The sequence below is a fragment of the Brachycentrus maculatus genome, unplaced genomic scaffold, assembly GCF_059751285.1.
Source record: "Brachycentrus maculatus isolate JH-2025_06_01 unplaced genomic scaffold, ASM5975128v1 h1tg000359l, whole genome shotgun sequence".
Lineage (NCBI taxonomy): Eukaryota > Metazoa > Arthropoda > Insecta > Trichoptera > Brachycentridae > Brachycentrus > Brachycentrus maculatus.
Window position 1 is genome coordinate 182,959 of NW_028281108.1, and position 12,339 is coordinate 195,297.

The 12,339-nt window shown below is 44.6% G+C and overlaps 2 protein-coding genes across 2 annotated transcripts in view; both read left to right on the forward strand.

Moving 5' to 3' along the window:
- LOC148303634 (uncharacterized) overlaps nt 1-10,555 on the forward strand; it is a 68,926-nt gene extending 58,371 nt beyond the window's left edge. The window contains exons 13-25 of the mRNA XM_088269653.1: nt 5,403-5,528; nt 6,824-6,970; nt 7,069-7,194; nt 7,293-7,418; nt 7,713-7,847; nt 7,949-8,095; nt 8,174-8,320; nt 8,399-8,545; nt 8,624-8,770; nt 8,869-8,994; nt 10,030-10,131; nt 10,212-10,314; nt 10,397-10,555. Of these exons, the coding sequence (XP_088125779.1) occupies nt 5,403-5,528; nt 6,824-6,970; nt 7,069-7,194; nt 7,293-7,418; nt 7,713-7,847; nt 7,949-8,095; nt 8,174-8,320; nt 8,399-8,545; nt 8,624-8,770; nt 8,869-8,994; nt 10,030-10,131; nt 10,212-10,300 (1,565 nt within the window). The 3' untranslated portion in view covers nt 10,301-10,314; nt 10,397-10,555. The remainder of the gene's footprint in view (nt 1-5,402; nt 5,529-6,823; nt 6,971-7,068; nt 7,195-7,292; nt 7,419-7,712; nt 7,848-7,948; nt 8,096-8,173; nt 8,321-8,398; nt 8,546-8,623; nt 8,771-8,868; nt 8,995-10,029; nt 10,132-10,211; nt 10,315-10,396) is intronic.
- The window catches only part of LOC148303638 (uncharacterized), a 165,223-nt gene that overhangs the window by 5,560 nt on the left and 147,324 nt on the right, over nt 1-12,339 (forward strand). The window lies entirely within an intron of this gene.

Sequence of the window (12,339 nt, forward strand, 5' to 3'; positions counted from 1 at the left end):
CCATGGTATATAGGTTACATGAATCATCACCAACTAGCAGAAACGGAAATATACATTTATTTGCAAACGGTGCATAAAGACCTTTATGCGCCAGCAATTACAAATGATTTAAAATATAATAATAATAATAACCATATCCGCTCCCTAGGTGGAGCATATGGAGTCCACAAACTGTCTCCAGGCTTTTCTGTCGGCTGCCAGCTCCCTTGCATCCTCCCAAGTCAGATCCGCGTCGCGAAGTTCTGACGAGAACTGCCGACGAATTGTCAGCAATGGTCTTCCTGGGCGGCGCGAACCTGATGCCTTGTAAAAGAGGCAAGCTTGATTAAGGCTCTCAGGAGGCATGCGGAGTACGTGGCCAAGCCAACTGAATCGCCTTTTTTTGACGACAGTTGTGACCAGGATTTGCTGCGTCCTACGCCTTATCTCTTCATTCCTCACAAAGTCAAACCACCGCACGCCTAAGATTCTCCGCAAACACCTGTTCTCAAAGCTTAGTACACGGCTGCTTTGGGCCCTTGTAAGGTGCCATGTTTCACAGCCGTATAAGAGAACAGGAGCAATGCAGGCATTGTATAGGCGGCATTTGGTTTTCACCGAGTATAAATCCGATCTCCAGACAGCCTTCATACTGTTGAATGCGGACCCAGCGAGTCCTAATCGCACTCCCAGTTCCTTTTGAAGGCTGCCATTTTCAGTCGCGTACACTCCCAAGTACTTGAAACTCTCGACCCTTTCGATGCGCTGGTTACTCAACGTCAAGGGTTGTTGGGCATCTAGGCATGAGCTGTTGCACAACACATGGGTTTTTGCAACATTTATTGTAAGCCCCATGTGCGTAGAGTACCTATTTACCCTGTCGACGATCAATTGAAGACCCTCGACGGAGTCATCAATTAAAACAGCATCATCTGCGTACTCTAGGTCGCAGAGTTTCCGGGAGGGGGAGATGGATATACCTTGATCTCCCCCTCTTGATCCCCACCTTGTCGCGGTGAGGGGGCTTGCGTGCCTCAGTGATTCACCAGGCTATGGCGGTAGTCTAACTACCAGAAGGGTCTCCCATGCCAAGCAGGTTGGTGAAGAGAGGCCAGACAAAGCGGGAAACAAGGTTGAGCCGACCTGTTGAGGGGCCCTCGGACCTCAGGCCTCGGGAGCGCTGGGCCAATCACTCTGCCTCCCTAAACCCTTTGATTACGATAAGTCCACGAAATGCCTCGGACACCGGCTTCTCTGGCACCCCCCGACCCGGCTGTGGTATTAGGACTGCGCTCACTAAACGGCTCCTATCCAACAATTCATCTTTCCGCATTGGAACGTACAATGTGCGGACAATGCAGGTCCACGGAAAAGATATTCACGCGACTCGTATCATGGATGACTACAAGTTAGATATCCTAGGACTGAGCGAGTCGCGATGGAAAGGATCTGGAAAGAGGTTGTTGGATAGTCACATGTGTCTGCACTCCGGCCAAGAACGATATCACCGTCAAGGGGTGGCAATTCTCCTTTCAGAAAGAGCAGCAAAGTGCTTGCTTAGTTGGGAACCAATTTCTGAAAGGCTTATACGCGTCACCCTCCAAACGGCCGATAGTTCTGTCACTGTCCTACAGTGCTACGCGCCTACCGAAATTGCAGATGCCCAAACAAAAGATGCCTTCTACGACTCTCTCCATGCGGTCATCGCCTCTCTCCCAAGAAGAACCCGCGTGGTAGTATTGGGAGATTTTAACGCGAGAGTCGGAACAGACCCATCACTTGCCCCAACGGTGATGGGAAGGCACGGCTATGGGCAAGCCAATGGCAATGGAGAAAGACTGGTCGAGTTCGCTAGTATTAACGACCTTGTCATTGGCGGTACGCTATTTCCCCATAAGTCCATCCATAAGTACACCTGGACCTCCCCTGATGGACGAACAAGAGCGCAGATAGATCACATCCTCTATGGACGTGCTAACCGGCGAGAGCTCCTCGATGTCAGGTCCTACAGAGGGGCCGACATTCATAGTGATCACGAGTTACTCGTCGGAAGAATCTGTCTGCAGCTCAAACGTCTGCCGAGATGTCCTCGGCGGAAGAGAATCAACTTAGACAAGTTGAAGAGTGCCGAAATAAGATTGAGATTCGAGGAAACGGTCGGACAACGTGTCCAGCAAGACACCGATCCTCAGCCCATTAATGTTGACTCGATTGAGGCACAGTGGGCTAGTCTCAAATCGGCTCTCAACTCTTCCGCCAATGAGGTTATTGGCCCCAGGATAGGAGAAAGACCCCATTGGATGTCAGATGAGACCTGGGGAAAGATGGCTGAGCGCGCTCACTTAAAAGCACTGAGGGACAGTGAAAGTGACCCCTACCAACTGGACACCCTCAGAGATGACTACAGGCGCCAAGATCGTATAGTCAAACGATCATGCAGACTCGATAAGCGCCGTCATCTCGATTCTCTTATTGTAACGGCGGAACATGCTGCCCAAGGAAATGACACGCGGAAATTATTCCAAATAACAAGGAAGATCTGCGGAAAGAATTCGGTGACCCCTGGAGCTGTGAAAAACTCAAATGGAGTTACCGAATCTGACGCGGATCGTGTAAAGGAAATATGGCGTGATCATTTCCACAGGGTCTTGAATCGCCCTCCTCCTCCAATCATCCTCGATATTCCCACGGAGGCTGCGTCAAGCATTCCGCGGGCGGTCGCCATACCTGATGGTCCACCGACACAGGCGGAAATTATAGCTGCCGTGTCGAAATTGAAAAATGGGACTGCCCCTGGTGTTGATGGTATCCACCCGGAATTCTTGAAATGCAGCGTTACTGGCATTATTGGCCCTTTACACCAATTAATGTCCAGTGTGTGGGAAGAAGAGCGATGCCCTAGAGACTGGGTAAATGGGGAGATTACCGTGTTACATAAGAAGGGTGATCCACTCAACTGTGACAACTACCGCGGCATTACGCTACTCAGCGTACCTGGGAAGGTGCTTGCCCACGTAATCTTGCAGAGAATCCGAGCCCCCATTATGCAGGTGCTCAGAGAAAACCAGGCAGGGTTTCTGCCTGGCAGGTCCTGTGCGGATCAAATCCATAATATTCGCCACATTCTACAGCAGAGCCAGGAATTTAACAGTTCTCTGGCGATGTGTTTTGTAGACTATGAGAAAGCGTTTGATAGTCCGCACAGGCCCACACTCTGGAAAGTACTGGAAGCTTATGGGGTGCCTGCGAAATTAGTGGAGCTAATTAAGTCCCTTCACCTCAATAGTGAATGTCGAATGAGAGTTGACGATGTTGTCACGGATTGGTTTGGGGTCTCTACCGGAGTCAGACAAGGCTGTGTCCTTGCACCGTTTCTCTTCATCATCCTCATGGATTTCATTCTTCGAAAGTCATTACCATCTGACCGATTTAAAATATAGATTTTTAAAAATATATTTTTAATATTAAAAGCATTGTTAACTTTGTGGTATGGTAATATAACACTCTCCTTATCATTCATCATTCGCTTTGTGTAATACCACTTAAATGCTCTGCTTCTTCAGTTGACCTGATGATGAATGGTTATTCCGAAACCGGTAGTCGCGGAGGAGAGTTTTATAGTTTATTCATGCATAATGTTTTGTTAACATTTGTTTATGGATATACTATTTAAAACCTTAGCAATTCTAACATAGACACTAAATACATGATAGATCAGACTCACTGTGCCGTCGCTCTGGGCGCTCAATTACAGGGCTTGTGAGCTGTCATGGGCTGGTTGAGTGATCGCCGTGCACACGTGCAACATTCGCCAATTCTACCCACGATTAACCTATTGACTACGGGTTGCACGCATTGGTGCGTTTCAGTAGGTACCTTCAACTTCACACACAAAAAACACGCTTCGCTGTGTAGCGGATAGGTGTGAATATAGGGAAAACATTCACGGATGGGAACATTGGTACACGAGTATAATAAATCCAACATAAAAATCCAGTTTCCGGTAAGCGCTGGTTCAAAATGCCCGAATAATGCACATTGTTCATATTACCCCCATTATGTTATGTATGTACTTACACGATTCAATGTCTGCCAGTGAACAAGTCATTTCTGTCTTTCTACCTTCATTCCGCACCAAGATGCCGAGGGTGTCCAGGCTTAATGTACAAGCTCCGCTCTTGTGAAACTATTTTATAATTTTCAATGTTTTTAGGTGAAACACCACTCGACTGCGCTAAAAGACGTGGTCACGAGGAAGTAGTAGCTTGTCTGGAGTTGGAAATAGGCAGTAAGTATAAGCCAGTAAATGTATTCACAACCAGTGGAATGTAAACATTTCCTACCAACTATACACTTTCACATAAGTATACCCACAACAAGTACCTACTTGAATCCAGACTAATATATTTACTAGTAGATGTGTGCACGCTACAAAATAAAACATAAGAAGTAAATACCGTTCCCGAAAATGAGGCGACGTTTTACAGGAAATAAGTAGAGGACTCTTCCTAATACCTGCTGGACTGAACGTGTTATGGATATAGCTAATGTTGTATCGTGCAAAGAATGTGTCATTTAAAGTGTGAATATAAAACATGTTGGTGTTTGCACTCCCTCGGTGAGTAGCTAGGTTTGTGTCTACCGCCTCTCTATACACCACCAGCATAGCACTATTCACCCGCTAACACTGCGCAATATACTAATCACACGCGTTCTCGGTCTGCCCTCACTCTAGTCCTTCTAACGATACTAGCATGCAGGTCTAAATGACCAATCACAGAGCATGTTATACTAACAATGTGAATATTGCCTTTCCAGACATGCAGTGTGAAGTCTGTTAATAGGAGACCGTAAAGTAGAGACCTAGTCCGACTGGCTTTATCATTATTTTATTTGTAATTTTTCCTTTACATCATCACACTATTTTATAAATATTTAGGCACATCCTGTGCGTGGGTATAAAATATAATGCAATGTACTTTATGGTTTGAAGCTAATTGTAATCACATTAAACTGGAAAAATAGGTGATTTAATAAAATGAGGAGTAAAAAATATGACGTATTAAGTATTTTCCATATGTTTCTTGTCCTTCCTCTCTCCCTTCCCTACAGACTGCTCCCGACCTGCGGACAGGAGGCTCGGCTGGCGATCCCACTATACCGACTTACTATTTGTTCCTCAGAACGGACGGTGTTGCAACACACTGCACCATTGGAGCCGAAAGTTAAGGAGCTGGAGGACGCTCTGACTGCCCTTACTCTGTCCCTGGAAAGGGTGCAAGCTGAACACGCCGAAACCCTGCAGCAACACCGCCAAGACACGGGTACTGCCTCAGAATCTTCATAAATAAGTTTATATGTACGAAGACAGCTTTCCAACCTGCAGACAAGATATAACAAGTGACTTACTATTTGTTCCTCAGAACGGGAGATGTTGCAACACATTGCACCATTGGAGCAGAAAGTTAAGGAGCTGGAGGAGGCCCTGACTGCCCGAGCTGGCTCAGCTCTCTCCCTGGAAACCCTGCAGCAACACCGCCAAGACACGGGTACTGATTCAGAATCTTCATAAATAAGTTTGACGTTGCCCACCTTTTATCAAGCTGATATACCTTGGAATATTAGAAGGGGGTGTTTGTGAAATTAGTATAATTGTGAAAACAATCAAAGAGTATGTAGAAATGAACTTAAAACCAATCTTAATCTAACTTAAATTAAACTGATATATAAAACGTTTTGGCAATACGGCTGTTGGAGCAGAGGGTGGCAGGTTACGCGATGGGCTGCTTGGACACAGGAATCCGTCCTCCTTGGCTACCTCCATACGCCGCGCTCTCCGCGTGGGACTCTCCTAACGAGTGACTCCCGGTTCTACCTCCGTATACCGCTTCCATTCCCCTCCTTACACAAGTCTCGTAACCTGGCGTAGGTATGCTGTTCTTCACTCCGCTTCGCTTTCCCGTTCAGACTTGACCGCTCCCGATGCCTCCCGTCTCCAACATCCACTCGCTGACTTCTCGGATGTTGCGGTCTTCCTGTATCTTCTACAGCGGAGTTGTGGACTCCCAACATGACTCGCGTCGCGAGGCCCCACGTGATTTCATCTACTCTTCATGTTGAACTAATCTCCCATCTCCCGATCTCCAATCATCCTCCCGTGTCCGAGTATGGAGTTTTATCCTCTTGCAGAGTCGCCCTCAACTCCACTTCCTATTGGCTGGCGAGGATATGTTACTACCCCCAGAATAAAGCTCAGCCTCCTCGTCCAGCCCTCAGTTGATTGCCACGCCATTTACAAAACTTTAATGCTTAATAATAATAAAAATAAAGTAAGAAACAATATTGCCAGACACGTCGACAAGGAATAAATTAAACGGCTTTAAAAGACCGATAGTGCTTTTGCAAAAAAACTATCTTTCCAGGTTGCAGTAATATTACTTTAACAGAAAATGTCTTTTGGCGGTGCTTTAACTCGGAACTTCTTTACAAGGCAATTCCGAATTTCTTAAGATACACGATCCAGGGATTTATCTCGGCGATATTATACATTATGACGGTTCGGACCATTTAGCAAAATAAAGTATTCGAGGGTGTAATTGAAGAAAGGTTCAAACCTTTCCGCGATCCTATGCAATCGTCGCTGGCTTTGAAAATAAGTAATTTTTACTTTTATAAAATTACAGACCTTTAAAATGTTGTTGTTGGATTGTTTTGCCAGCTTTGTCGGTGCTTTGACAAAATAAAAGTGGATGTATAAAACATACCTCGTCAAGTTTACACACACCAAGACAGCTGTCCAACCCGCAGACGAGAGATGACAAGTGACTTACTGTTTGATCCTCAGAACGCAAGACGGCCGAGTTGGAGCAGAAAGTTAAGGAGCTGGAGGACGCCCTGACTGCCCGAGCCGCTCCTAGCAGCTCCGCTCTGTCCCTGGAAAGGGTGCAAGCTGAACACGCCGAAACTCTGCAGCAACACCGCCAAGACACGGGTACTGATTCAGAATCTTCATAAATAAGTTTATATATACGAAGACAGCTTTCCAACCGCAGACAAGATATGGCAAGTGACTTATTATTTGTTCCTCAGAACGGGAGATGTTGCAACACATTGCACCATTGGAGCAGAAAGTTAAGGAGCTGGAAGAGGCCCTGACTGCCCGAGCTGGCTCAGCCCTCTCCCTGGAAACCCTGCAGCAACACTGCCAAGACACGGGTACTGATTCAGAATCTTCATAAATAAGTTTATATATACGAAGACAGCTTTCCAACCGCAGACAAGATATGGCAAGTGACTTATTATTTGTTCCTCAGAACGGGAGATGTTGCAACACATTGCACCATTGGAGCAGAAAGTTAAGGAGCTGGAGGAGGCCCTGACTGCCCGAGCTGGCTCAGCCCTCTCCCTGGAAACCCTGCAGCAACACCGCCAGGACACGGGTACTGAGTCTTGTTGTTAAGTGCGAGATACTAAATGGACACTTTTACAAACACGATGGACAAATATTATACTCTACATCGGATTTGCAAACAAGGAACATTAGGATCATTTGATATTGATAAATACATTTATAGAAAAGAGAGTGAATGATGCGCTGAATTCAGTTTTAGCAAATTAAACCTAGGATCTACATAAAGAAGAAGAAGAAGAAGAATATTGTTTTTCAACCTGCAGACAAGATATTACAAGTGATCCTACTTTACTGACTTACTGACTTACTATTTGTTCCTCAGAACGGGAGATATTGCAACACACTGCACCATTGGAGCAGAAAGTTAAAGAGCTGGAGGACGCCCTGACTGCCCTAACCGCTCCCAGCAGCTCCGCTCTGTCCCTGGAAACCCTGCAACAATACCGCCAAGACACAGGTACTGATTCAGAATATTCACAAACAAGTTTCAATATTGTTTTCCAACCTGCAGACAAGAGATGACAAGTGATACCGACTTACTACACATTTGTTCCTCAGAATGCAAGACGGCTGAGTTGGAGCAGAAAGTCAAAAAGCTGGAGGACGCCCCGACTGCCCTAACCGCTCCCAGCAGCTCCGCTCTGTCCCTGGAAAGGGTGCAAGCTAAACACGCCGAAACCCTGCAGCAACTCCGCCAAGACACGGGTACTTTGATATTCAGAATATTCTTAAATAAGAGATGACAAGTGATCCCACTTTACCGACTTACTATTTGATCCTCAGAACGCAACATGGCCGAGTTGGAGCAGAAAGTTAAGGAGCTGGAGGACGCCCTGACTGCCCGAGCCGCTCCTAGCAGCTCCGCTCTGTCCCTGGAAAGGGTGCAAGCTGAACACGTCGAAACCCTGCAGCAACTCCGCCAAGACACGGGTACTTTGATATTCAGAATATTCTTAAATAAGAGATGACAAGTGATCCCACTTTACCGACTTACTATTTGATCCTCAGAACGCAACATGGCCGAGTTGGAGCAGAAAGTTAAGGAGCTGGAGGACGCCCTGACTGCCCGAGCCGCTCCTAGCAGCTCCGCTCTGTCCCTGGAAAGGGTGCAAGCTAAACACGCCGAAACCCTGCAGCAACTCCGCCAAGACACGGGTACTTTGATATTCAGAATATTCATAAATAAGAGATGACAAGTGATCCCACTTTACTGACTTACTATTTGATCCTCAGAACGCAACATGGCCGAGTTGGAGCAGAAAGTTAAGGAGCTGGAGGACGCCCTGACTGCCCGAGCCGCTCCTAGCAGCTCCGCTCTGTCCCTGGAAAGGGTGCAAGCTGAACACGCCGAAACCCTGCAGCAACACCGCCAAGACACGGGTACTGATTCAGGATCTTCATAAATAAGTTTATATATACGAAGACAGCTTTCCAACCGCAGACAAGATATGGCAAGTGACTTATTATTTGTTCCTCAGAACGGGAGATGTTGCAACACATTGCACCATTGGAGCAGAAAGTTAAGGAGCTGGAGGAGGCCCTGACTGCCCGAGCTGGCTCAGCCCTCTCCCTGGAAACCCTGCAGCAACACCGCCAGGACACGGGTACTGAGTCTTGTTGTTAAGTGCGAGATACTAAATGGACATTTTTACAAACACGATGGACAAATATTACACTCTACATCGGATTTGCAAACAAGGAACATTAGGATTATTTGATATTGATTAATACATTTATAGAAAAGAGAGTGAATGGTGCGCTGAATTCAGTTTTAGCAAATAAAACCCCATCAGGGAAAGCTAAGCAGCACTGTCCCGGTAATGTATGGAAGTGGATCATAGAAGGATGAGAGTAGACTGAATGCAGTCAGAATGAATCTCTCGGTAGATGTTCCGATGGTGATACGAGGAATGGGGGCAAGGCTGAGATAAGCATTATCCAGCTAACTAAGGAAGGTGGGTGGAGATGGTTTGGGCATGTGACGTTCACCATTCTACCCACGATTGAGAACCCTGTTACTCGGATTCAGAGAGTTGTATATACGAGGGGAGGTCAAAAAGTTCGCGGAATGACAGGGAAGGATAACGAAATGAAACATTTAGTCATTCCAAGGTGTTGATGTAGGATGTTTAAAATGGTTGTTTCTGACACTCCAACTAATGCCGCAAGCTTTTCGATTACGATTACAACTTTTTCGATTATTTCTGGCGTGGTAGCCTCAATCGGCCGTCCAGGTCGGGGGTCGTCTTCAATGGAGTCTCTCCCTCGTTTGAAAAGGGCGTGCCATTTATAAATCATGGTTTCCCAGGAGCGGAGTCCCCATAAACAGCCAACATCTCTCGAAAAATGGTTTGAGGTGTCTTTCCTTGTTTGGTGAGAATCTTAATGACGGCGCGATATTCAATTTTCTCCATAGTGGCTAGTTTCTTCCCGATTGACTTGTTTACTCGTTGATAACTCAAAAGCTAATGACCGGATTAGGCTGAAACTTGGTATATATACTAACAATGAGTCACTCAATTAGCGCCTACCTGGATGAGTAACTCACCCTCGCCAACCCCGCCATTCCGCGAACTTTTTGACCCCCCCTCGTGAGGATGGTTTGGGCTCTAGTGGGGTTGAATATGTATTCTCTGTAGCAGGTATTTCTCCGCTGATGGTGGCTGCCGAGGAGGGAAACTCGGAGGCAGTCGACGTACTACTGGCAGCGGGAGCTGCGGTCGGCCGATCGGATAGCAAAGGTAACCCATCCTCTCCTTGGCCGATTACAGATCTAACTACTCGCACGTCTGACTGCACTGATGTATGTCCTCGGTCGCAGGTCGGACAGCCCTGGTGTATGCGCTGCGAGGGGGTCACCTGGACGTGGTGAAGGCCCTGTTAGCGGCAGGAGCGGATGCCAATCTGTGACCTCAATTAGCAAAGTAACTTTACTTTCGTGAATGTCTACTCGTAATCGGGTTAGTACTTGAATACGCATATGACACGAAATATATTTACATTCAGCGCAAACGTTTGTCTGTTTTCAGGAAATCCACTTGCCGGACTCGCGTTCTTCTCGTGTCAAACTGATCCACCCGATCCACGCCTCGCCTCGGTTGGCGACATATACCATAGTGTACATGCTTTTATATTGTAAATAATAAATAAATACATATATGTAAACAGGGAACTCTACTTATTCTCAATGAAAGCATCAAGCACCCATCTGCCATCTGCAACACGAGTACCCACTCCTCTAAACACGCTGGCCACATAGGCGCTCGCGTACCTGCTGTGGGGGGTTACTACCTGCTATGCACCTACCGTAGCTGTATATTCTATATTTCATCATAATAAAACCCTTATCCGCACCCCAATGGTGCATAGGGCACTGCGTCATATAAACGCAGTGTTATCTCGATGTTTACACATGAAGGAAAGGTGATCAGCCCTCCGCTTCAGGTACCAGTCCAGGGTAATATTGATAAATATTATATATATATATATATATATATATATATATATATTTATATTTTTTTTTAATATTTATTTATTGAACGGCTGAAGCCTTTAAAGTAATACATATAATACATATCGCTCACTCCTTTCAAGAACGTCATAAATCAAAAAACTTGATTTTTCAGGAGAACGTTTTTAAAATTTAAAAATAGAATTCATTGTATTAAAAATAAATATCAAGCCACTTATTAAACTTTTTACTGTGAGACAGATCTTTTTAGGTAAAACGTGAATATTTTTTCTGCATTTGAAAAATATTTAGTATATTTAAAAAAATAATTAAACAATACATTTTTCTCAAAATGCAAAAACAACACTTTCTGCCCTGTAGAGGGTAAATATTAAGTTAAAAATATGCCTCTTTTGCTTGGATATAGTAAATTTTCTGGGCATTCCGAAAACATGCACAACTGAAAATTGACGATTTTTGAATTATGACGTTCTTGAAAGGAGTGGGCGATATATACAGTATCTAATACAAAAAAAAATTAAAAATACACTAATGAATACACTAATAGAGAAACAAAAAATCTTGTAACAAATAGTCTTATAACATAAAATCATAATTAAAAAAATAAAATAACAAGTAGTAAGCACTAGTAAATAAACGTCTCCTACAAACACTATCGGCGAGCAGTAAGAGAGAGTGAAACACAACGTTTACATTTATCCATTATAACATGGAGAAGAAATGCTGAGAAAGTACAGATTTCAAGGAGGATAACAATATATTGAATAAATCTATACTTTCAAAAGCATTGGCTAACATGTGAAGCCGCGGAATCGGAGAGAACATGGCATAGTTTGCATTATGTACAAATACTGCGAATACAGATTTTTGCCTAGTACCTCTTTGGCGCACGCTAAGCTTTATTTGGTTTAGGAGATCAGGGCTGTCCAAAAAATTGTTAATAATTTTATATAACAGAACCAGATCAGTGATTTCCCTTCTATCACTTAGATTTATCAATTTAAGCCGCTTCATTATGCAATTATAATCTAACTCAACAATGGGTATATTTAGTTTAAAATTAATATATCTAAGGAACTTGTGTTGCACTCTCTCTATGCTGTCAGCGTGTATAGCATAATGAGGAGACCAGACTATGGAGCCGTATTCCAACTGACTTCTGATTAGGGCAACATACAAGGACTTCAAAGCATCAATAGATTTAAAATCCCTTGTTGCCCTAATCACAAAACTGAGAGTTTTAGATGCTTTGTTTACCATTTCACTGATATGCGCTGCAAATGACAATTTATCATCAAAGATGACTCCCAAATCTTTTATCCTCTGGACACTTGATAGGGCAGTCCCGCTGATACTATATTGAAAAATGAATGGTTTTTTTATTCTAAAGAATCGCATGATATGGCACTTTTCAAGATTTAGATAAAGTGCATTCCTAGAGCACCACAATTGAAGTTTATCAAGATTTTTTTGAAGA